The following is a 24,560-nucleotide window of genomic DNA, read 5'->3' as shown; positions in this document are numbered from 1 at the left end:
TTAGCTATTGTGAATTCAATGAGAGGTGTATATCAGTGAATAAATGTCATTTCAAGATCCCACTTTGAGTATGTACATACAGGTGGAATTGCAAGATTATATGGTAATTCTGTCTTTAATTTTTTGAACAACTGCCATGCTGTTTACCACAGAGGCTATATAATTTTACATTCCCACTAATGATGGGCAAGGATTCCAACTGCTTCACATCCGCATCTAAACTTGTATTTTTCTGGTTTTTTTTTAAGGGTAGCAAGTCTAATGAGTGTGAGGTGGTATTTAGTTCTAGTTTGGATTTGGATTAGCCTGATCATTTAGTGATGTTGAATATCATTTCATGTGCTTATTGACCATTCATATATATTCTTTGGAGAAATATCTATTCAGACCCCTTGCCCATTTTTTAATTGGATTGTTTGGTTTGCTTGGTTGTTCAATTTTAGGAGTTTCTATATATTCTGGATATTAATCCCTTATCAGATATATGATTTGCAAATATTTTTTCCATTCTATTGTTGCCTTTTTGCTCTGTTGGTAGTGTCTGATGATGTATATATTTTTTAAATTTCATGAAGTCCAGTCCATTTTGTCTTTCACTGCCTGTGCCTTTGGTGTCACATCCAAGAAGTCACTGAAAAATCCAACATTGAAAAGCTTTTGCTCTATTTTTTCTTCTAGGAGTTTTATAGTTTTAGGTCTTGCATTTAAGTCATTAATACATTCTAAGTTAATTTTTTCATATGATATTCTATAAGGTCCAACTTCATTCTTTTGCACATGGATATCCAGTTTTTCCAGCACCATTTCTTGAAAAGATTGTCTTTTCCCCATTGAAAGTCTTGGCACCGTTGTCAGAAGTCATTTGACCATCTATACAGGATTCATTTCTAGTCTCTGTTCTAGTCCATTTGTCTTTATTACTGCGATACATTTAAAAACAGGAAGCTTTGTTCTTCTTCTTTTTTAAGATTTTATTTATTTATTTATTTGACAGAGAGAGACACAGCAAGACTGGAAACACAAGCAGAAGGAATGGGAGAGGGAGAAGCAGGATCCTCACTGAGCAGAGAGCCCGATGTGAGACTCGATCCCAGGACCCTGGGATCATGATCTGAGCCAAAGGCAGCTGCTTAATGACTGAGCCACCCAGGTGCCCCCACTTTGTTCTTCTTTTTAAGATTTGGGGGTCTTTGGAGATTCTATATGAATTTTCGAAAGGATCTATTTCTGCAAAAGATACTGGGATTTTGATAGGGATTACATTAAATCTCTAGGTTGCTTTGTTTTAAGCATTGACATATTAATTGTATTTTCTTTCAATCCATGAATATGGGATGTCTATTTATGTCTTCTTTAATTTGTTTCAGAAATGTTTTATTATTTTTATTTTATAAGTTTATCACCTGCTTGGTTAAGTTAGTTCCTAAGTATTTTATGTTTATTGATGCTATTGTAAATGGAATTGCTTTGTTAATTTCCTTTACAGACAGTTTATTATTAGAAAACAGAAATGTAACTGATTTTCATGTGTCAAACTTGTATACTGCTACTTTGCCAAATTTATTAGTTCTAACAGTTTTTTTGTACTATCTTTAGCATTTTTTTAAAAGATTTTATTTATTTATTTATTTATTTGACAGAAAGAGAGAGAGAGAGCGAGAGCACAAGTAAGCGGAGTGGCAGGCAGACAGAGAAAGAGAAGCAGGCTCTCTGCTGAGCAGAGAGACCGATGTGGAGCCCCTGGAATCAGGACCCGAGCCAAAGGCCTGAGCCACCCAGGTGCCCCTAGCATTTTTTACTTGTAAGATCATATTATCTGCAAACAAGGATAATCTTCCTTCCTCCTTTCCATTTTGGATGGCTTATATCTTTTTCCTGCCTCGTTGCTCTGGCTAGGACTTCCTGTACTATGCTAAATAGAAGTGACAAAAGCAAGCATCCTTGTCTTGTTCCTGGCCTTAGAGGATAAGCTTTCTTTTTTAAAACAACAATGACTACTCTGGCCAAGAAAACACAGTAAGTTTTTGTAAGAAGTTTAAGATGGCTAAATACAAACTTCCATGACCTCTCTCTTTCTGGTTAAAAATTGGCACCATTCTGATCACTATAGATACTTAATCTGGACTAATTAAAGTCTATACTACCAGAATACTCTGTGACCCAGAACGAAGAAAACCATTGTCATCTGAGGTTCTAGCCCACAGAGAGACTTAGCACAATACTTCTTTGTTGATTATACTATTTATGGTTCATTTTTAGCTAATATAACTATACAAGCAAAACACAGTTCCATTCTCCCACCTGTTTTATGGTGCTTAATAGCAGATATTGGACTATTCTGTGGGAAACCTTTGTCAAAAAATAAAGGACACTGGTATAAAATGGAGTCGAGAAGCCCTGAAGGGGGCCCTCTCACACACACACATTCCTGGTTGCAGCATGAACTAAACTAAGAGGGAAGTAGGAATTATTTTGTCAAGGAGGACATTTATCACATGGGAATTTCATCTTTTTTTTTTTTTTTTTTTAAGAAAAAGAAGGAAGAGCCCTACTTGCTCCAGCAACAATGCACTAACCATCTCTCACAGACAATGAGAAACTGTCACAACCTCGAACTCTTATTCTTCTCTGGTGAACTTTTGTTCAAAACAATCATCCCCAATTTCCTCCTTTCCTCTATAAAAGCTGACCTTCCCTTTGTTCTCCAGACTTGCCCATGGTTTGCCTTCATTTGCTTGTCCTGAATTACAATTCCTTTGCTATTCCCAAATAACTCATTTTGCCAGTAAGATAACTGGTTATTTTATTTTTGAGATTGACACTTTAAAGAGGTGTCCAGTGTAGAGTTGTCAGCAGAGTAAGGAAGAAGATTCAAAAGAATCAGGATGGTGAGCTGAGAACTTGGTAAAAAGGACCAGAATTATACAAGTAAGTACAAACAAATGTAAACTTCGCAGCTAACTGGAGATATGTGTTTCAAAGCCATGGCAATGCGTACTGAAAATGAGAGGTCAAGTAGGTTTGTTCTAAAACGTCAGGACAAGAATTACCTAAGTGAGAAAGAGAAGCTGAATTGAGCTGTATACTACTTTCAACACACTGCTAAATGGGTTAGAAAAGGCTCTGGAATTAGATTAGAGAGTTAAAATCAAATTACTCCCTTTCTAGTTCATCTTCAAGTTCATCCCTTTCTATATGACCCCAAGCAAATATATATACTTTTTGCCTCATTTTTCTCATCTGTAAAATGGGGATAATAATAGTATTTATCCCTCTGAGCTCAAAAACAGCTAATATCTATAAGCTACTTTTACCAGTTCCTGACTCATAAATGCCTAATAAATAATAGTTCTTTTTATTTTAATATATTGTTAACTATCACCATTTCCACTGTGGAAAAGAGACATGGATGGTATCTAAAAGAGAATAACGTAGCAGACTCAGAGATAAATGGGCCAGGTACCATATGTGTTAGAGACAAACATAATTTTAGGTGTATGGGTAAAAAGATTCAGTCTAACAAATTAAAGATATGGTCTATAAGCATAACTGCCTTTATTTAGACTTGGTGCATTTCATTTGGTAATGGTCTATAGACATTGATCCATAGTCAAGAAATTTTAAATAAAGCATTGATTTTGTTTGTATTCTAACAGAGTATATAATTAAGTTGGTAGTATAACTTTGGAATGTAAGAAAAGAATGGAAATCAAAGTTTCCTAAACTTTCTCAGTTCTGGCATCTTTAATTTCTCAGTTATTTTTTCATAACTCCTTGGACCCAAAGAATTACCTAACAGCTCCATTAATTAAGTATTGTAACTCAAGTATACATGTCCTTTCAACTTAGTAGATGTTTGCAAGAAATAACACACATAAGTTGAAAGACAATATATGTATTTAAATCTTAAATAAAAATGATTACACACTAATGGGATCCGTGTGCCTATTGGGGACAGCACAATTTCTCAGTATTATAATCAGACTGGGCACCATTATCAACATCTCCTGTTCCAGACTGAGTTTTTTATGGTCTTTGCTTTTTATCACAGCAATCATCAGAAAACTCAACATTGGGGTGCCTGGGTGGCTCAGTGGGTTAAGCCTCTGCCTTTGGCTCAGGTCATGATCTCAGGGTCCTGGGATCCAGCCCCACATCAGGTTCTCTGCTCAGCAGGGTGTCTGCTCCCCCCCATACACCGCCTGCCTCTCTGCCTACTTGCGATCTCTCTCTGTCAAATAAATAAAATCTTAAAAAAAAAAGAAAAGAAAAGAAAACTCAGCATTGCAAAGATATGTTATAGAAAGGAATATAGTGCATTTCATTGTTTATACCATAAACTACCTCCAACTGGTAGTTCCAAGGATGTCCAGAAAATGTCAACTATCCTGTTTCCCTTGAATTCAAGTTCAAAATGCCCCATGCCTTCCTATGAGGTAGATAAAATGCACTAGGTTAACTCGGTATACAGTTTGGAAGCCACAGAATACAAATTTTATCCATATCTAACTCTCACTGCATAGTAGGAAAAGAATGGAACATAGTGATACATCTCTGCACAGAAATGTCAAGGTGTTTCTGTCTAAAGGACAGAAGCAAATCAGGACAGCAAGGCAAGATCCTCCCAATTTCCACCGGCCACCAAGAGCAAGGAGCAAGCCTTTGAAACAAAGACTACAATTTATGGAATAATCAATCATTTCCCTGTCTGAAAAGAGCTATCTATCTCTTACTGGAAGGAAGATCCTGGAAATTCTGGAAGAGAAAACTAGTAACACCGAGGTTGTGACTTATCAAAGAGTTGGTTCTTCAGAAACCACTAGAGAATTAACACACTAGGACAAAGCCATTTAGACACACCCAACCTGCTCTGAATCAGACAGAGGGAGCTGGACACACCTACTTACTCACAATCTAAAAGCAAGAAGTGTAGCTTCTATACATTCAGTGAATTTCCCGGAGCCTTGTAGGGATCTATGCATGTTGTAGCTACTCTACTGACTATCTGGTAGCTGAACAATTAAATGAACATTAAATAAAATATTCCTGTGTTTGGGGTTCATTAAATAGTGGCATTTCCTGACGTCAATCTGCTTAGGATCCATAGTCGTTTCTTTCATTAGGATAGAAGTGATTTCACTTACCGAATTGAGGGTAGAACCTCAAATTCTAAACCTCAGTCAGGTGCTGTGTTCCCCCTATTTTCCCCTAGAAGAAGAGTCTTCCTGAGTTTCTATCACAATGGCTTCCACATTTGAAATCATATCACATCATATCACATCATATCATATTATTTAAAATTATTTCTAATGCTGAGATGTAGAAGTCTAAATATTTGAAGAGATGGCCCATTCTCCTTACATATGCATGGGTCCCTAGAGTGGTATACAGTATTTTGAATAATCATTGTATATGACTGCTTACCTAGCACTTCTTCCTCGAATGCACCTTCAGCACTGCTGCAGCCGACCTCGCAGGATTCTCGCTGTAGAGACATGTACCATCCTGGTCAGTGCAGCCTTCCTCCTGCTTTTGCTGATACATTTCAACTACATCATGACATTCAAGTGCCTGGTGTGTAAGTATACCTCTCTATCAATTCTTTCAACTGCAATGCTTTAAGTTTCCATTTGCTAGTGGGATTAGAAGAACATCTTTCAAACTTTTTTGACCATGTCCCAAATTCCAAAAGACATTTAACAAACAACATAGTGCACACATACATGTTGGGGGAAAAAAATCTGGAAATAGTACTTACTTTTTTTCCCCTTTTTTTAACACTTTTACTGAGGCATATTTCATATGCTATAAAATTCGCCCATTTAAAGTACAGGATTCAGTGTTTTTTAATATATTCATGGAACTGTGCAATCATCACTACATCTAATTTTAGAACAAGTTCATCCTATTAAGAAATCCCGCACCTGTGATGCAATCATACATGTTCTGTTCTAGTCTATTCTTTCATTTTGTTTGTTGTGACTCTTTATTCACTAAGTTGATTTCATGATCCTCTAATGAGTGACATCCCACAATGTCAGAAAGCACTGAGCTCAACAATGCAATTAAATGTTTGCCATCTTGGTCAAAGGTTTAGTGAGTTAGTAACAGAAAACTCTAGCCTAAAATGATGTCTATTTATTTTATATACTCATGCTTTCCTTCAGAAATTAAAAACTCACTAAATTTCATAGTAATTTGAACATCTTAATAAATATCTTAATACTAATGTTACATTTTTAGGTCTACAAAAACTTAGTAATGATTAGCATTTTACTTCATTAACTTAAAACAGTAAACATTTTCACGACCCAGACATAAATTTCCTGCAACTCTTAACAGATGCATTAGCATTCGTTAGAAAGAAGGAAGGAGGAAAGGAAGGAAAGGAAAGGAAAAAGGAAAGATAAAACTTTGGAGAAAAGGCACAAATTTAAGACCATAACACAATCATGATCCATCTTCCTGCTTTCATTCAGTTTGCATTTATAATACCTAGGACAACATGCTGTTGTTTCTCAGGGAGATAGTGGAAACCATGACACAATACATTTGCCCTAAACATCCCAAGTAATTTGCAAACACTAGCTGCACAATGTTTGACCTATTCACTCAAGGGAAGTGCAGACTGATAAACTCGGGTTTGCTTAGTTAAGGATTAATTTAAATACCTCAGTCTGGGCTCAGGATTATTTAACTTAAGGGCTTAGTATACTTTTCACATTCTTTTTGCAGGCTCCAATAAAATGCTTGTTGAATAAATATACCAAGTGGCAACAAAATTATCATGTAACTGGAATTTTTTTCCAAGCAGTAAAACGAAGGAAGAAGAAAGGAAATAGAATAGAGTTTATTTGGAAATATTGCTAGTCCTGACTATCCAGTAAATTGTGGGTTTATTTTTCCTGCATCTTTTCAGAGGAAAATATATAATAAAATTCGGATCTATGTAGGCGTTTAACTATTTTGTTACTCTACAAAGCTTGTATTTTTTTTGGTTTTATTGAGATATAATTAACATATAAATTGTGTAAGTTTAAGGTATACAACATGTTGATTTGATACATTTATATATTGCAAAATGATTACCACTATAGCATTAGCTAACATCTCCATCCCATCACGTAATTACCATTGCTTTTTTGTGTGAGGACATTTAAGATCTACTTTCTTGGCAACATTAAGGCATAGAATGCAGTATTATTAGCTATTAGCTAATAAGTTAGCTAACAAATTCACCAGAACTTATTAATATTAAAACTGGAAGTTTGTATTCTAAGAAGTTTAAATGTTATATCAAGTGGAGGCAACACTATAAATTAGATTCTCTCCCTCTCCCTCTCTCTCATCTAACATTGGGCTTAAAATGACATTATCCAGCGTTCAAATTGCCTAGAGAGAATCTAAAGGTGGTCAGATTTAGGGAAATCAGAGAATCTGAGCCCAGAACCCCTGAGCGAAGCATGTTTACAGTGTATCCCAGGCCACTGAGCTACCTTTCCCATTGCAGAAGCCAAGTTCATGCTTCCCAAGGGCTATATCAGTCTGCTGTCTCTGCTCTAGTCCACACTCCAATTTCTCCCATAGTAGTAAAACCAACTTTCATCCCTCTAGCTCCACCTTGTATTTTTTTTTTAAGATTTTATTTATTTGACAGACAGAGATCACAAGTAGGCAGAGAGGCAGGCAGAGAGAGAGAGGAGGAAGCAGGCTCCTTGCTGAGCAGAGAGCCCAATGAGGGGCTTGATCCCAGGACTCTGGGATCATGACCCGAGCTGAAGGCAGAGGCTTTAACCCACTGAACTACCCAGGCACCCCTCCACCCCTGTATTTATCAGACAGGTACACATGGTGGCAATGCCTTTTCTTATTCCTGTAACCCAAGGAGGACATGCCCACTCCCATCCTGGGATTCCCCTAGTACAGCCTCTCCATATGAATTGTGGCTTCCTTTCCCTAAAAACTATTCATTCGTTCATTCATTCATTCATTCATTCATTCAAAAAATGCTTATTGAGTACATACTTTGTGTGTGTGCCAAGCAATGGTATAGGCTTTAAGGATCTAGAAGTAAGCAAGACTGGTAAGTTCCCCACCTTCATGGAATTTACATTCTCTTAGAAGAAGACAGACAAGGGGTGCCTGGGTGGATCAGTTGTTAAGTGTCTGCCTTCAGCTCAGGTCTATGATCCCAGAATCCTGGGATCGAGCCCCACATCAGGCTCCCTGCTCTGCAGGAAGCCTCTTCTCCCTCTTCCCCTCGCCCTGCTTGGGTTCCTGCTCTTGTTGTCTCTCTCTCTGTCAAATAAATAAATAAAATCTTAAAAGAAGAAGAAGAAGAAGACAGACAGACAATGAGTAAAAAAAAAAAAAATTAAAATACATTCAGGTAACAAGAAGTGCTATGAAGACAATAAAGCAAGGTAAAGGCATAAGGCATGACTAGGCAGAAAGGAGAACTTGTCTTCTCAGGGTACTCAGGAAGAACCACGCAGAGAGGATTCTGGAGCAGGACCTGAGTGACTGCAAGCATCTGGGCTCATAAAAAGTCTTAAGGACAAAAGCTAGGAGGCAGGAATGTTCCCTCTATATTCTAAAGAGGGAAAAGCCCATGTGGCAGGCAGAGAACAAGGGAGAGGGGGTGCAAGATGGGGCCCAGCAAAGGGTAGTTCATAAGCTTTCTCAACAGCAATGCAAAGCCATAGAAAGGTTTTTAGGAACAATATGATTTAATTTGCATTTTCAATTAGCAGGGATAAGCCATCTCACTGGCTGACATCATTTTCCAAGTTATAGTTTGCTAAGCTAACTCTTCCAACACTATTTTCTCCAACAAATGTGTGCAGAAATTCCCAGCTTCCTAAGTTGAAGCATTAATGGTTGAAGAGTTGATTTCCTCCTACAGGTGTGGGTAGCTGAGTTTAAACATCTAGTTTTCATAGATCTATCTCAATCTCTGTACCTCTATAGCATGTATTGCTGTTCAGTTCTACTTTATTTAAAGTGTAAAACAGCCCAGTATACAAAGAAAAGAACAGAATAATAATGTGAGTTATAACAGAGAGAAAAGCTTTATGTCATATACCCACAGACAGCAGGCAGCGCGCTGATCACCAGGAAACTACTGCATTAGCAATCCAATCTCAGGCTGCTTCTGGGCTCAAGAGGCGTGAACCATCCCTGACTTTCTTAGCACTGTCTTCCCAGGGATGGTTTTGGTGGGGGAGGGTGGCAATGTTACTTTAACCACATAAAAGTTCTCGGGCAGTTTTTGATTTTTTAAAAATCTCAATTAGGAAAGACTTATAATTGTTTTTTTACATATGGAGTGAATTTGGCCTCCCCCCCTCCCGCCCACACCTTGGCCCCATCTACTCCCAGGGGAAAATCACTCAGGCACAGAGAAAGCACAGACTATTGAGAAAATGATCCAATGTAATATTTTGTGTTATTTTTATTCTCTAGCAGAAAGAAACTTTTTTGTTTTATTAATGGATGGTAAGTTATATTCCTTTCCCAGGCAGAATAAAATAGTTCTGTCCTTTGGTTTCAAGGACGTTTAAATAGAATACAACATGGGTTTTAAACTGAGAAATAATATATTTTCTCCATAAACCTCTCTGGTTGACCTAAAACTAATTCTGAGGACCATAGAATCTGGAACAATTGAAGAAGATCAAGTGGGGAAAAAAATCGAAATCCCTAAGGTCTTTCTGAAAAAGAGGAGAAAATCCAGTGCCGGGGAGGAGCCAGCAGAAGGAGAGGGAGCTGAGAAAAGAGACCTGAGCAGCCAGAGTCAGCAGGAAGACACTTATTACCATAGTAGGGAAAAAACAATAATAAAATATCTTAAAAGCTGTGCTTTAAAATGCTGTCAAGGAGTCTGTTGAAGAAGGAAGAAAATTGTAAATACAGTGTTCTTTTTTAATATACATATTAAAGGATAGACTACTGTGATTTATTATGAAGGCTTAGGCGGCTTCTTCATTCTTATTTTAATAGCTTTTTAAATCTAAGAGATAAAGACATGGGGTTTGATGACATCCGTTTTGTGCTTGCCAACTCACCTCACAAACAGGGGCATAGGTGTCATTCTGCACAGGAAAAAAGAAAAGTGAAATTACTTAAAATCCTTAAGGTTGTAAATAATTTTAATGACACTTTTTCAAATTAATTTCTTGCCCCACCATTGACAAATAACCAATAAAAACAATCAAAATCAAGGAACCCAGAGTTGGGCCTTCAGTCCAGGCAAGCCACTGTATGAACAGTTATAAAAATTATGTTTGTGGGGAGCCATTGGTTAAGCAACAGACTCCTGAACTTGGCTCAGGTCATGATCTCAGCATCGTGAGGTGGAGCCCATGTTGGGCTTAAATTTTCCCTCTTCCCTTCTGTTTGCATCTCCAGAAAAATGGTGCAGTTTGATGTCTACAAGAAAATCCCAGTTGACCAAGAGGTGATCTGCGGTGGATGGGGTAAGAAAATGAAGAGGTGTTGGCAGATGCCCGGTGGAGACAGAAGCTGACATGGAAACCACCAACAGCTCTGGCTAGCAAAGGTGTCCCTGCCCCTGTCTGGACTGGCTGCTCTGGTGCCGACTGTACTGCCTGGACTGTCGCCAGCATCAGATGGTCCTTCCCACTCAGTAACCTGGCAAGTGCTGTCTGAGCACCTGCTGTCTGCCTCTCACGATGTTCTGAGAAACAGACAGTGGGAACAAGAAAGAGAGACCCCTTCTGATGGGCTTACAGGTCAGAGCAAAAGACAGCAAACACAGACCAAAGGATGATTTCCATTGGAATTCATAAAAAAATGGCACCAAAGAAAGGTAAAAGAATTCTTAAATGTGTTATAGTTCCCAAATCCAGAAAATGCCCACTCCACTTTTTGGTAACTCCCATTTTATGGGGCACATAGCCAGGAATGTGAGAGTAAGCCTAACCCTGTTCCAGAGACCTGAGCACAAGACCATACAAGAAAAGCTATGAGCACCATTTGGAAGGAGAAGTTAATGTCCTTATTTAAATCTCAACAATAGAGTTTCACTTGTTAATAGGAAACAATATTAGGATTACCCCAAATCACCATGATTCAACCTCAGACCTTAACAACCTGAACAAAGGAATCCACTCTTAAAAGACAAAATTCTTATTCACTATATCAGAGTAATGACAGTGTATCCGGCACAATACAAGAGGGAAATTCTATTATTATCCTAATGTATTGAGGGGGAAAGTAAAGTACCAAGAGGTGAAGTTCCTTAACCGGTTACACACTAAGTGGCAAAGCTGGGGTTAATTAAAAATTAAAAATAAAGCATTTGGGGATGTATTTTCTATATAGCGTGGAGTAAACAAAGGGGTTTGTGACCTCGGGATTAGAATGCTGCCATGTTACCTACAGAGAAACTCCCAACACCACCTAGGGCCTTGCTGGCCAAAGAGTCATTCAGGAACTACAAGCATCACATCACCTGGGAGCTTGTTACAAGTACAGAATCATTTCCTGCCCCAAGTCTTCAGAATCAGAATGTGCATTTTATCAAGATCCTTAGATAACTGAACTTTAACGTTTGAGAAGCACAATAGTAGGGAATTTGACAAATGCCTGACAACAGTCTACTAAAAGGCCATTATAGTTTAGAGCAATTATGGGTATTCCTAGGTTCCACAGTCTGCATTCACTTCCCCGGGTCTCCAGTTGCATTAATAGCATTTATCTCAATTTTTCACCATTATTATGTATTAGTCAGGCTATCATACTTTTCCTTTAGGGTCATGCAAACTCCGTGAAAGCCAATGGAAATTCAAATGCTCTTAGACAACTTTTCTCTTGAAAGTGATATTAGTACCAAAACAGAAATATAATTAATACTTACACATTTTAAAGCACAGTTTTCCTGCTCTACAGAGTTCCAGAAATGACATCCTTGGATGCACTGCAAGAGACATAATAAGAGAAAATGGTGATTAGAGAAGGGTGACTTTTTCTTGCTACCTGATTAGTGCCACATAGTAACAAAATGTATCTATCCAGGAATCTGTGGTCTCAAAAGGATCAGAACCTTTGCAATCCTAAGAAGACTTCTCCTATTTCCAGGCAGAGTGGGGCTTGGGGTGACTCACTGCAAGGCAGCTGGGTTGCTGAGCAGAGGTGGCATGGACAGGCCTAGAACCCAGAGATTACCCAATCTTCAAGGAGCACCCTGTCCCCTGGGTAGCTGGCAGCAGGAAAAGTCCTGGACACCGTGGCATCGAGCATATCATGGGTCCTGGCCATGTCCTTGCACAACAAGCAAAACTCAAAACTGGGGATTCAACCAGAAGGCAGCATACCAAAACTGGAAGAAGTCCACAGTTGGGGAAGTGTGTTCATTTTGAGTCACTATACACTAGTTGAATAAGTGGATACAGGTGCAAACCAGTAATAAAACCATAAATGTAATTGTTAGGAGAAACACTGGAGACCATCTCATCCAACCCTCTGAGACAACAGGTAATAAAACGAAGTCTCAGAAATATTAAGTAATTTGCCCCAAGCCACACAGCCAGTCATGGAGTTGGCTTAGTCCTGTGTGTTCCTTCTTCCTCAACACACTGTGCCTGGGTTCATTTTTGAATATTCTGTAATTTAGACTTCTTGCTATTTTCAGTTGAACTTCCTCCATCAAGGACAAAGAAATGAGACTCTACTTAGGAATTATTCTTATTGTAATAAAACCTGACTATGGTCCCATTCTTATCAATGCAAACACTATAAACTTCCTGACAGTGGAAGTGATTACTCACCGGTTCACTCAGATTGTATGTCGTGCCAATGTCAAGCTGTCGGCCCTGAAGTGAAGAAGGAGATCAGAAACACCAGCTATCAATCTTGTGTCCAGTACGACTACCATAGCTTTTTTTTTTTTTAAAGCTTCCTGGAATAGTGTTTTCTAACTATAAAGTACAATGTTTTAAAGTCATTAAGTCAGTCATGAAATCTGGTAAAATGTCAATGCACATTATAAGATGGAATGCCTGAGAATTCTGCAGAAATTATCAAGGCCAAGCAGGGGGCTTGTAAGGAGTGGTTAAGGACCATGGACATATTCTCTCACACTGTATGAAGGAAGCCTGTGACTTTAGTCAATTCATCAAGTCAAAGGATTCTGGTGTTAAAGATGAATTATGGTCAGGTTTTGTTTTTGTTTTTGTTTTTTTAAGCAGTCTAAGAAGAGTGAAAAAATATAAATTCAGAATTTCACATATAATAAAACATCAGATTACTCTGGTTTTTTTCTCATATTTTCATAAATTTTAAGGACTTTTTGTGATAAAAGAAATAGGAACAAAGGGGGGAAAATCTTATAAATTGTCCATCCTCTCCTGGTTGTTACGTGTGTAGAGTCCTTGATAAACTGAAAGGCTTACAAAGGATGACAATATTGGGCCTATGATGATCACGTATGTGCCAATAGAGTTCTATGGATAGATCTAATTGTCAGCATCCCTCACTGACTGACTTAGAAATATGAGTAGAGGATAACTAAGTGAATAGACCTAGTACCTCTAATTGGTACTGCTCAGAATATCCCCTGAAAAGTCGCAGGATTTGAAACACTGAATTGAAGAGATGATTAATCCAGCCAGGAGCATGCTGTCTGACCTTAGCTGACCCAGCACTATAAGCAAGATATGTTCCAGGAGATGATAGAAAATCCAAAGGAGTCCTGGAGGTGTTTAGTTTCATTTTGTTTTTTAAGATTTATTTATTTATTTCAGAGAGAGAGAGAGAGCAAGCAAGCAGAGAAAGGCAGAGGGAAAGAATCTTGATGCATACTCCCCACCCAGCAGGAAGCCTGGTGCAGGGCGTGGAGTTGGATCCTATGACCCATGAGATCATGATTCTTGAGATCAGGACCCAAGCGGAAACCAAGAGACAGATGCTTAACCGACTGAGCCATCCAGGCACACCCCACTCTAGGTGGTTGAAGCCTCTCTTGAGGGCTTCTGAATAGCCCTCGATTTTCAGAGGGAAGAGAAGATCCATTGAACACTAAGTTCACTGAGCGTTCTCTCCCCTTCTAGGTAAGAGCCATTCATTGGAGGAGGAGAGCCTCCTCCAATGGCCTTGCACTCTGGGGTTTCAGTAAAGAAGTAATCAGACACAGGAACCAAAGAACCAAAGTTGCTTTTTCCCCTGCCATTTGATGTGTGAATGAAGATTGCTCTGGCCTCCATTCCCTAATTACATTTGTAGAGAAAGGAGGATGCTTCATGTGTTTTGATTTTTGATAAGAAATACTCAGAGAGTCAGAACTGAATCTTTTAGATTAATTTTGCAGCGATGGGCATAATAATGCTTTGTTTCCATGATTTCACTCAAAAAAAAAAAAGCTATTGATTCCCCTTTATATGATTGAACCACAATCATATACAATGAAGTCTAAGAGGGCATTTGCAATTAAATTTTTTCAGATCCCTTCAAAAATCTGTTGCTCACAAAAACAAAAGAGAAGTTGCTGGGTAGTTTCTTCATTTCATTTTGAACAGCAGACCAACAGAGCTGTTTCTTGGTGACCATAAAGTCACATTATAACAGTCCTGAGTCCTTTCATTGGCAGCTCTCAAGACTAAATTTAACGGGCTGAAGAGGGAGCCACCACAGGGCCTTGAGCAAGGTAGCTTCAGGAGTCAGGTCTATGGGGTGATGAAGAAGATGCTGTCAACTGTTGTCCTCAACATTATTAGAGCTACCATTCAGCAAGTGATCCAACGTTCCGACAAGTTACCAGCTGTTTTACACTAAATCTTATTCAACCTCTCAATGGCACTAGTAGGTATGTATTATTACTAACCCTCTTGTACAGCTGAGACCCAGGGAGGTTCAGTGAATGGCTCAAGAGTTAAAATGTAAAGAAGGCTGAGAATTGTCTCCAGAACCTGTCCTCTTAACCAAAGTACGATGCTCCCTGTGAGCTGCACCAAATTCACAGTCCTCCCTTTGCAGTGAGACTCCTCCTCAGTTTACCGTAGCACCACATCCTCCAATGAGCCGCTTGAAACCCACAACCCCAGCCCTGGATCCTAAATCTTCTTAACACATTTCTACCACTTGGCACAAGTTTGTCTCTCCCGCCCCACCCCCCTCATCCGGAACTACTCTCATTTCTTTACTTCCTACCCTAGGAATGAAACAGAGCAGTATGCTCTGCATTTTAGTCATATAGGACACCTGCGCCTCATGTGACATTGAAGTATTCTCATCTGACACATAAGTAAGATAGTATTTATTGTATAAAGTTCTGTGAGGATTCACAGAATAATGTGAATAATGTACTATTAGAGTACAGTACCAGGCACTGGAGATATTAGTAATATTAGGTGTAAACAACTTTCCTAAACTTCTCTCTGGTGAGTGACGCAATGACAGTATTTTTAACAACTCCTGGAATCTATGTGAATCTGGTAGTATTGTTAAGGAGTTAGGTTTTTTTAAATTTGCCTGAACTTTAAAAAAAACTTTATTTTGGGGGTGCCTGGGTGGCTCAGTCGGTTAAGCTTTCGACTCTTGGTTTTGATTCAGGTCATGATCTCAGGGTTGTGAGACTGAGCTCTCCATTAGGTTCTGCACTCAGCAGGGAGTTTGCTTCTGTCTCTCTCTCTCTTTCCCTCTGCCCCTCTGCCCCTCCTTCTGCTCTCTCTCTCTCTCAAATAAATAAATAAAATCTTTTTTTAAAAAAACATGTGCTGGCTTCAGCAGCACATATACTAAAAAAACAGACTTCATTGTCAGATCCCACGCATGCATAGCCGCCCCCATTATCCACATCAGTCACCAGAATGGTAGTTTTTACCAAGGATAGATCTACGTGGACACAATAATAATCCCCTGAAGTCTGTAGTTTACCTTAGGGCTCACTCATAGTTGTATATTCTGTGGGTTTGGACAAATGTATAGTGACATGTATCCATCGTGATATTGTACAGAGTATTTTCACCGTTTCTAACAATCCTCTGCGCTCTCCCTATGCATCTCCCCACCACGTACAAACCCGCGCCTGGCAACCACTAATCTCTTCATCGTTGTGCCTTTCTAAAATGTCATGTGTTTGGATTCATCCAGTACGGGGTCTTTTCAGGTCAGCTTTTTCACTTAGTGTATGTCTTTAAGGTCCACTCCACGTCTTCTCATGGCTCAAAAGCTCATGTCTTTTCAGCTCTGAATAATAGCTCACTGTCTGGATGTGCCACAATTTACTTATTCACTCACCTACTGAAGGAAGGTGTTATTTTTTACGGTAAACGAACAGCACCACTTTGGTCGGAACCACCGTCTTTGTCATATTCCACACTTCCTGTGTGCACGGCTTCCCTCCCACACTGTACTCCCTCTTCCTGTTCTGCCCACCCTGACACCAGTAAAAACTGCTAATTCCTGGATATTTTATTGCATTTTTGGATTCTGGTTCTGTTCTATTATCTTGCTATAAAGTTATACATTGATATACAAGAAAAGTATTGATGCTTGTTCTTTTTTTTAAATTTCATTTTATTTATTTATTTATTTTTAAAGGCTTTTATTTATTTATTTGACAGACAGAGATCACAAGTAGGCAGAGAGGCAGGCAGAGAGAGAGGAGGAAACAGGCTCCCTGCCAAGCAGAGAGCCTGGGACCCTGAGATCATGACCTGAGTGGAAGGCAGAGGTTTAACCCACTGAGATACCCAGGTGCCCCTTGTTCTTTTTTTAAAAACAGGATAACCTCTGAACTCTAGTTTCTAATGCCTTGCATTGAATAGAACTGATGCTTCTAACAGAACATTTCTCAACTCTAGTTCCTGAGTTGTTGGGGCTTGCTACTCAAAAAAAAAGGTTTTATTGCCGAAGAAGATCAGAAAATTGTGATTAAACAAAGCCATTAATATGCTGTTGTGCCCTGTGAATCTACACAAAGCTGGCAAAAAGCATTCCCATAAACTATCTGACTGTTGATGTCATTTGTTTCTTTTTCACGAAGGCTGCCACAATACTAGTGTTCTGAAGAACCTTCATTATTTTTTGTTCTCTGCGGCACAGGCACATATAACTCAAAAATATTAAGTCAGTTACTACATTCAACTAATACCTACAGATCCCTCAGATAATAGAAATTGTTCATGCTCAGCATAGAATTATGCTCTGTGTACATTTGGACAGCAGTTCTAAACTTTCTTTTGTATAAGACTCTGTGTTTCTTTTTAAAAAGCAAAGATGCCTCCGGGTCAAGAACCACCCAGTGAAATAAAAGATGACCTTCGCAGCTAACGTCCAGGCTTCAAAGAATGGTACACACGAAAAATGCGAACAGCATCATAAACTCGAGCACTTTACATATGCTTTCCCTTGATCCACGGCTATATCCACTGTGCATTCACCTAGCTTTTGTCCCTCCAGGCCCTGTGTGGGAGGCCCCGAAGGAGAACATTGATGAGAGGCGCGAGGCAAATTGGCAGACCATGTCTATCCCAGTGGCCACCGCATCGGCGGGGCCTGTGTCTGTGGGTGGTGAGCGGAAGGCAGTGCAACAAAGGAACAGACTGTCTGCTCCTACTGCCTGAAACCCAGGAGCCCACACAAAGATAAGACAAAACTAAACATAACTAAAAAATGAAACAAAATAAAACAGAGACTACAGTAATGGAAACAACCAACACCAGCTTTGACAGTAAGGGGAAATTAACAAATTATGGTGGACATTTATAGGATGGGAATATTCTAAATATACTGAAGATCCCATTTCCATAAAAACATCAGGGTATAGGAAAAACTTACAAGGTCACGTTAGGTGAAAAAGACAGATGCACAACTGTATATAAAATTACATACATATTTAAAGAGAAAATGAATTTTTCTTTTTCTTCTCTACTTCTATACCTTATAAATATTTTGCAGTGAATATATCTTCTAATCAGGGGAAATTTTTAAATTATTCAATAAAGAATACAAATGGGGCACCTGGGTGGCTTAGTGGGTTGAGCCTCTGCCTTTGGCTTGGGTCAGGGTCTCGGGATTCTGGGATCCAGCCCCACATCAGGCTCTCTGCTCAGCGGGGAGCCTGCTTCCCCCCTCTTCTCTCTCTGCCTGCCTCTCTGCCTACTTGTGGTCTCTATCTGTCAAATTAAAAAAAAAAAAGAATACATATTATAGTCTTATTTTTCCATGTTTAAGTTTGGATGATGACTGTCAAAGCCTAATGTATACAATCCCACCTTAATGGCAATAAGGTCTTCAACAGTGATTTATATAAAATACCAAACTTTTTAAAAAACGCTACTATCCATAGAAAGCTTAAGTAGTGTTTTAATCTATAGTTTAAATTAAGCCAGAAGAGTGTAACACAGATAATTAGCCTTTTTATCCACCCAGGACTTCTACCCCCAACACTTTAGTATAACAAGGGGTACTTTTATTATTGGAAAAAGTAGGACTATAAATAGCTCGTAAGCTGTCAAGCTATTTCCTTTGTCTCTAGATAAGAAGTGTACATCTTTCCGTGGCTAGAAAATATTTGGGGTTTTTTGTTTGTTTGTTTGTTTGTTTGTTTGTTTTTTACAATTGATTCAGGGGCTATTTGAAGCACAACCATGTCCCAATAACTTAAAGATATGGAACATTTTATAGGGGAAGGATATCCAGAAAACTCATTATTGAAAAAAAATTACAAATGCACAGGTAGAAGTAAAGGAACTTAAAAACAAGTCTTGCTTTTCAAATAAAACGTTGTTTTATCTGCATCTGCTCCCTTGGGCATCCACCTCCCCATACAACCCTCCATCCCCACCATAAATGCTACTGCCGTCTGCAACTAGAAGACATGGCCCTATGGCCAACCCTATTTCTTGCTTCAAGACAAGCAAATGGTTTGGAAATAGACAAGTTTAAATTGATATTTTAAAAACATGCACAATTTATTGCATGTAAGCCTCTTTAAGCCAATTCCTATGCCCCCTCCCCCACAGAGAAAAAAAGAAATCTATGAGCAGATAACTTAAAGAAATAAAATAACCCTCCCTTACCTTCTGTAATTTAAAATGTTCCTAACTTATTTGGGGGGGGGGGAATCTTTCTTGCGGTGCTACCACGTCTCATGAGAAAATCATTCACCCATTTTTAACAAGCTGAATTCTACACGATCTAGTTCCTACAAAGAGAAATATTAGAGCAGCAGAACTTACCAGGTTAGTTACACATAACTTTAGGCAGTGGTTTAAAACTGTACACTGTATCAGAGAAATCCATATGCCGCCAAGAGTCGCAACATTGACAAGTTTCAGAATCAGCCAGCGAATGTTCTTCATCACTTCACCGATGGCGATTTTTAGATGATCATTCTTCTCATTTTCTCCATCCCACTGTATCAGCTCTTTAAGTTTCTGTTGAAAGAGTGGCTGGTGGAGCTTGGAGTTTTGGGGTATTTTTTTTCCCTGACATGTGAGAGTATCTTTGCCTTTTAAAATAACATTTAGACCATTTACTCTAGACCTTTAAATCCTAGATACCGTGTACTAGTCACATAAGAGCTATTTCATAATTGAGTTTCCTTTTACTTAGAAAGCATCTAAAGGTTAGATCCTAGCAGTGAGCTTTGCATGGGAAGTAAACAATGTAGAAAAGGCAAACTGCCTTTCAGCAAGCCTGTGACACTTGGCACCATCTGAAACTGGAGCTCTTCGGACCGTCCACAGCTTCACTTCTCTGGGCTTGGTTCAGCTCAGCAGGCAACTGGGTTTTTGACCATCTCCGCTGTAGCAGAAAGTGGCACCATTATAATGAAGACCCATCGGAAAAACAGTCAAACGATGCTGCAGAGGGGAAAAACAGAACCCTTTGAGACCCAATATATATTTCAAAATTAAAAAGCAAACAAAGCCGAAATTAATAGACAAATACTCCAAGGGTACGTTACAGACAAGGAAGTCTGCTAGAGTACTTTGAGAACTTTGCTACATATTAACCAAAATACCGCCTTATCAAGTCTATTGAGACAGAGAGCTGAAACTAGCCACCACAGACCTGAGACATGCGCAAGTGTAACTGTCTGGAAAAGGAAATATTGTACAAATTTCAATTAGCCTCGCATCCAGATAAAGTTAAGGATTTGAAATCTGCAAGGTACAGAAGTGAGTCATTCTGGAGAGCTACTTTTTAGGTGGCTGAGGATTAACTCTTTCAGGCCAGATAGTTTTGTGTTGGTGTTCTTTTTTATGACTTAAGTATCAAATAAACTTCCATGTGGTCTTAAATAAATTATACTAATGGAACTTCAGCTTTCCTTATTGGCATGAGGTCTCATGTGAGCAATACAGGCATGGGCTTTTTGTGTGTTTTGTTTTGTTTTGTTTTCTGAGCTGAGCATCTTCTAGCAAATGTTAACGAAACTGGTGTACAAGATAAAGACAAATGGTACCGACCCCAAAATTGACCCCTAAAGCTTGGTTTCATGAAAAACTTTCCCATTGTCCACCTAATTTTTGCTCATTTTCTGTATTTTTAGGATTGTAGGTTAAACAGAATAGACAACTCTCCAATTTCTCGGTCAGAGGAATATGGCCATCTTTCTACAAAATATACATTTAAATCAGAGAATAAACGACCTTGCCTACAGGATGAAATTTATCTCCTTCGTTGTGCTACCAATGTCTTTTGCCTTTTTGGCGCAAATAATGTGTATAACTTTGCTAACAAAATGGACTGCTAAGCACTTTCTTGTTGTAGCTTTATTGGTGGAATGTGAAAAAGAAATATCCTTCCAATTTCAAGATTTTGTGCTGTTTCTGTTTTTTGGAATTTAACTGGCATGTAGTTGCACTCATGAAAAGTGCACTGTGTTCTAAGATATTTGTTATGGAATTACTTATATCAAAAAATTGGGAACAACCTAACAATCTAATAATATAATACTGGGTCAATGAATTCATGCATTTCTTCCTCATGGTTTCTCCACATGGGCTTGTTTGGACTTCTTCCCAGCATGATGGTCTCCAGGTGATTGGAGAACTTATATAGTGGCTTCAAGCTTTGGAGGAAGTGTTCCAGTGTTAAGCTTAGTTGTTGTCCTTAATGACTCAGTTTGAGAAATCACAGTTACTTTTGTTGCATTTTATTGGTTGCCAGAGTCACAAAACTGCCCTGACTCGAGGAGAGGGAAACTGGCCCCACCTCTTGATGTGAAAATAGCAAGGTCTGAGAAGAACAGGTAGGATGGAAGAGACTCTTGCACTACCTTTGGAAATTTATAATCTGCCACCAAAGAGGCAGTCATCATTTGCATGGTTCTAAAGGCAGAATTTTTTTTTTAAGATTTTATTTATTCAATTGACAGACAGAGATCACAAGTAGGCAGAGAGGCAGGCAGAGAGAGAGGAAGGGAAGCAGGCTCCCTGCTGAGCATAGAGCCAGACGGGGCTCCATCCCAGGACCCTGTGATCATGACCTGAGCCGAAGGCAGAGGCTTTAACCCACTGAGCCACCCAGGCGCCCCAAGGCAGAAATTATATATATATATTTTTTTAAGTAACCTCTACCCCAGCATGAGGCTCGAACTCACAACCGCAAGATCAAAAAGTCACATGCTCCATACCCACTAAGCCAACCAGGCACCCCTAAAAGGCAGAAATCTTAGTTACCATAATTTCATTAAATAACACCAGACCTCAAACAATACAATTCAAAAATATACCACAATATATGAACTGTGAGGAATTTCATTAAGAACAAACTTCTCTGCTCTTTCTTTATCAGAATGAGCTTTACAATTCATTAGCAATAGTATAGATTGGATATGATCAAATATATCTAAGATTATAGTTATTGAAAATACAGAATGTACATCCTCAGACTTAGTTGTACTCCATCAGTATAAATCCAAGAAAATGAAACTGTATAGCCATCAAAACGAGCCCCAAATAACGTCCTTTTGTACTACCAGGCTAAAGAGGGGCCGTGCCAACCTTCAAGGCCTGAAGAATTTGTCATACAAGCGAATTCTTCCTCATGCACATATCTCTGCCGTCATCTCCTACTGCTTATCAGGCCCACTAGAACCTGATCGTGGTCTACCACAACGCATAAACTGAACCTTGAACTTGGCCGAAAGATATATATTGGTCATCGCCAGGGCAATAACTATTTCTCTGGTGGGACATTTGATGGTATCAAGGGGGCAAGAGGGCATTGTCTCTCACTGTCTGTCATGTGCTCTTATCTCTTGCCCTCAGTGTTTCTCATCTTTATGTCTCAGGAAAGGGATGATGCTACCGTAGGCAAAGAAGGAAAATATTAAATAATTAGCTTTTGAGTTTCAAGGGCCAAGGTTCCAGCCTGGAGGAATGGAAGCTAAAAACACAAAGTTCAGTTTCTGATCTGCAATTTGGTCTCACTACATTATTATTAAGTTAAAATTTTATGTCAGCCTGGAACCTCGGTGGTTGGGGAAATGCAAAAGCGGACTGCTGGACTTTCTTCCCCCAGGCCCCAACATTCTTGGTCTCTGCGTTCTTTCCCTGAGACTGGAAGATGGAAATGGCATCCATCAGGGCGGGCCTTCCGCTTGGTATAATGAAAGATAAAAAGCACAATGTAGTATAATTTGGGGTCCTTTTTTGGACTCTTCTCAAATATTTATTTACCTTGAAGTGCTCTGGGGATTTCATGACTATTATTGTTACTGTTAACGATTGTGGTTCAGAGCCTTTCCCCTGTGGCACTTCCAGCTTTTTCAGAAGCCAGAAGTTCTAGAAGGCAGGTTTTAAGTGGTTGCTTTTTCTTTGTATGAGCTATTGAATAATCACTAAATCTCAGCTCAAGGGTGCATGGGTGGCTCAGTAAGTTAAGTGTCTACCTTTGGCTCAGGTCATGACCCCAGAGTCCTAGCATCAAGCTCCCAGCTCCGTGCAGGAAGCCTGCTTCTCCCTCTGCCTCTGCCTGCCATTCCCCCTGCTTGTACTCACTGTCTCTTAAATAAATAAGTAAATAAATAAACAGCCTAGATTTCCGCAAGGAGAGTTGACCCTTGAACAGCATGAGAGTTGGGGCATACCAAGCCTGCTTCAGTCAAAAATCTGCATAGAACTTTGAACTCTACAAAAACGTAATTCCTAATAGCCTGCTGTTGACCAGAAGCCTTACCAGTAACACACACAGTTGATGAGCACATATTTTGTATGTTATATGTATTATATATTGTATTCTTACGATGAAGTAATCTAGAGAGAAGAGCCTTTTAAATATCAGCCCAATGAAGAGTATTTAATGGTTTGAGGGAATTTACACCATAATGTTAGGCAGAAAGACATGCATAAAACTGTATTATGTATTTGGAGATTGGCTCAACTATGAAAAATAAAACAGAAAAATAAAGGATAGAAATACCAAAGTATTTTTCTCTGAGTGGTGTTTTGGTTTTTTTATTTTTTTGTTGTTTTTTAAGAAAACCTGTTTCTTGACACTTTCTCTGTTTCACATATCGCCTATGAGCTGTCCACTACAACAGGAGTGTGTCACTTCCACCGCAGTCTTCAGAGGTTTCTTCCTAAGCATTTCACAGCACCCTCCCTTGTCTGCTCCCCTGACTCCCTGTGTCCAAGGCCCCAACTTCTCCCAGGTGAACTCTCAACAGTGATTCACCTGTGTCACCAAGTTGGGCTCTCTGTTCTACCACTGGCTAGAGTTTAGGGCACCCTCATTCTGTAGATCAGGATCCCGTGGAGTCAACTTTTACTGGATTTCTCCTTAAACTTGTGACTTGCTTCCCATTTATTGAGTTTCTGCCCAGAGTCTGGGGTTCCATAAACTTCAGACAGACATCTCTAGGTTTATATCTTCATAAATAATATGCTCTTGGACTCCTGGTTCCCACCATGCAGTAACTGCTGGCTGAACGTCCAGTCCCAGCCACCAGGCTCCAGGGCTCACATAAGTGTTCAAAGTGCTGACATTCCTAAGGTTTGTCCTGACCCTGCTGTCTAGCTTACCACCACTCCTTCTAGGCACCCAGTGCCTTAACCCTTGTTCTTAATAAAAACATTGCTTTTTATTTAATTCTCTCAAATGTTTGCATTTTTGAAACTTTTAATCTGACTGTAGGTTAAAAGACATTGGGTCTTCCTGGACAGTATTTTCAGTGATTGAGACCAGATATTGGATGACCACTTAGGCATTTTACCTAAAGCCAACCATGGAGTGAAACCGCCTTAGAAATAGAGTGCAGAGTTTTTCAAATGCAAAGTCAGGCTCCTAAAATGTTCTCTTCTCCTAGCCTCTAGATGTCAAGGAGCCAGAGTCAACAGAAGATTTTCACACTTCTCCTCCCTCAGGAGTGCTGTGACCTTTGTCCTAACTGCAGTTTCTCCTTCCTGTGGGGGCACAGAGGCCCCGGAGTCCCTTATCACAGGCATCACCAATGCCCCTGCAGGCCTCCCCCTACACTCCCCCACCAGCCACCACCCTAGCCACCACCCTCTGGGGCTAGAATTGCTGTAGGCTCAAAACCTTACCCCACCCCTTCACCCCTCAGGAAATCTGGAACAGAGAAA

General features: G+C 39.4%; 1 protein-coding gene across 4 annotated transcripts in view; it reads right to left on the bottom strand.

Moving 5' to 3' along the window:
- Positions 1-24,560, bottom strand: part of ROS1 (ROS proto-oncogene 1, receptor tyrosine kinase) — a 145,714-nt gene that overhangs the window by 97,825 nt on the left and 23,329 nt on the right. For 2 of the 4 annotated variants that reach the window (XM_032339707.1, XM_032339708.1), the window contains exons 2-6: positions 19,203-19,829; positions 12,792-12,836; positions 11,882-11,941; positions 10,068-10,094; positions 5,425-5,485 (exon numbers count right to left, since the gene is read on the bottom strand). In XM_032339707.1, coding sequence (XP_032195598.1) covers positions 5,425-5,485; positions 10,068-10,094; positions 11,882-11,941; positions 12,792-12,836; positions 19,203-19,325 — 316 coding nt within the window. In that variant the 5' untranslated portion in view covers positions 19,326-19,829. Of the gene's footprint in view, positions 1-5,424; positions 5,486-10,067; positions 10,095-11,881; positions 11,942-12,791; positions 12,837-19,202; positions 19,925-24,560 lie in introns of those variants that run through there. The other 2 variants (XM_032339706.1, XM_032339709.1) reach the window with 2 other exon arrangements.

The sequence above is a fragment of the Mustela erminea genome, chromosome 4 (genome assembly GCF_009829155.1).
Source record: "Mustela erminea isolate mMusErm1 chromosome 4, mMusErm1.Pri, whole genome shotgun sequence".
Classification (NCBI taxonomy): domain Eukaryota; kingdom Metazoa; phylum Chordata; class Mammalia; order Carnivora; family Mustelidae; genus Mustela; species Mustela erminea.
The sequence above is the reverse complement of the archived record's forward strand: the minus strand, read 5'-3'. Positions and strand labels throughout refer to the sequence as shown.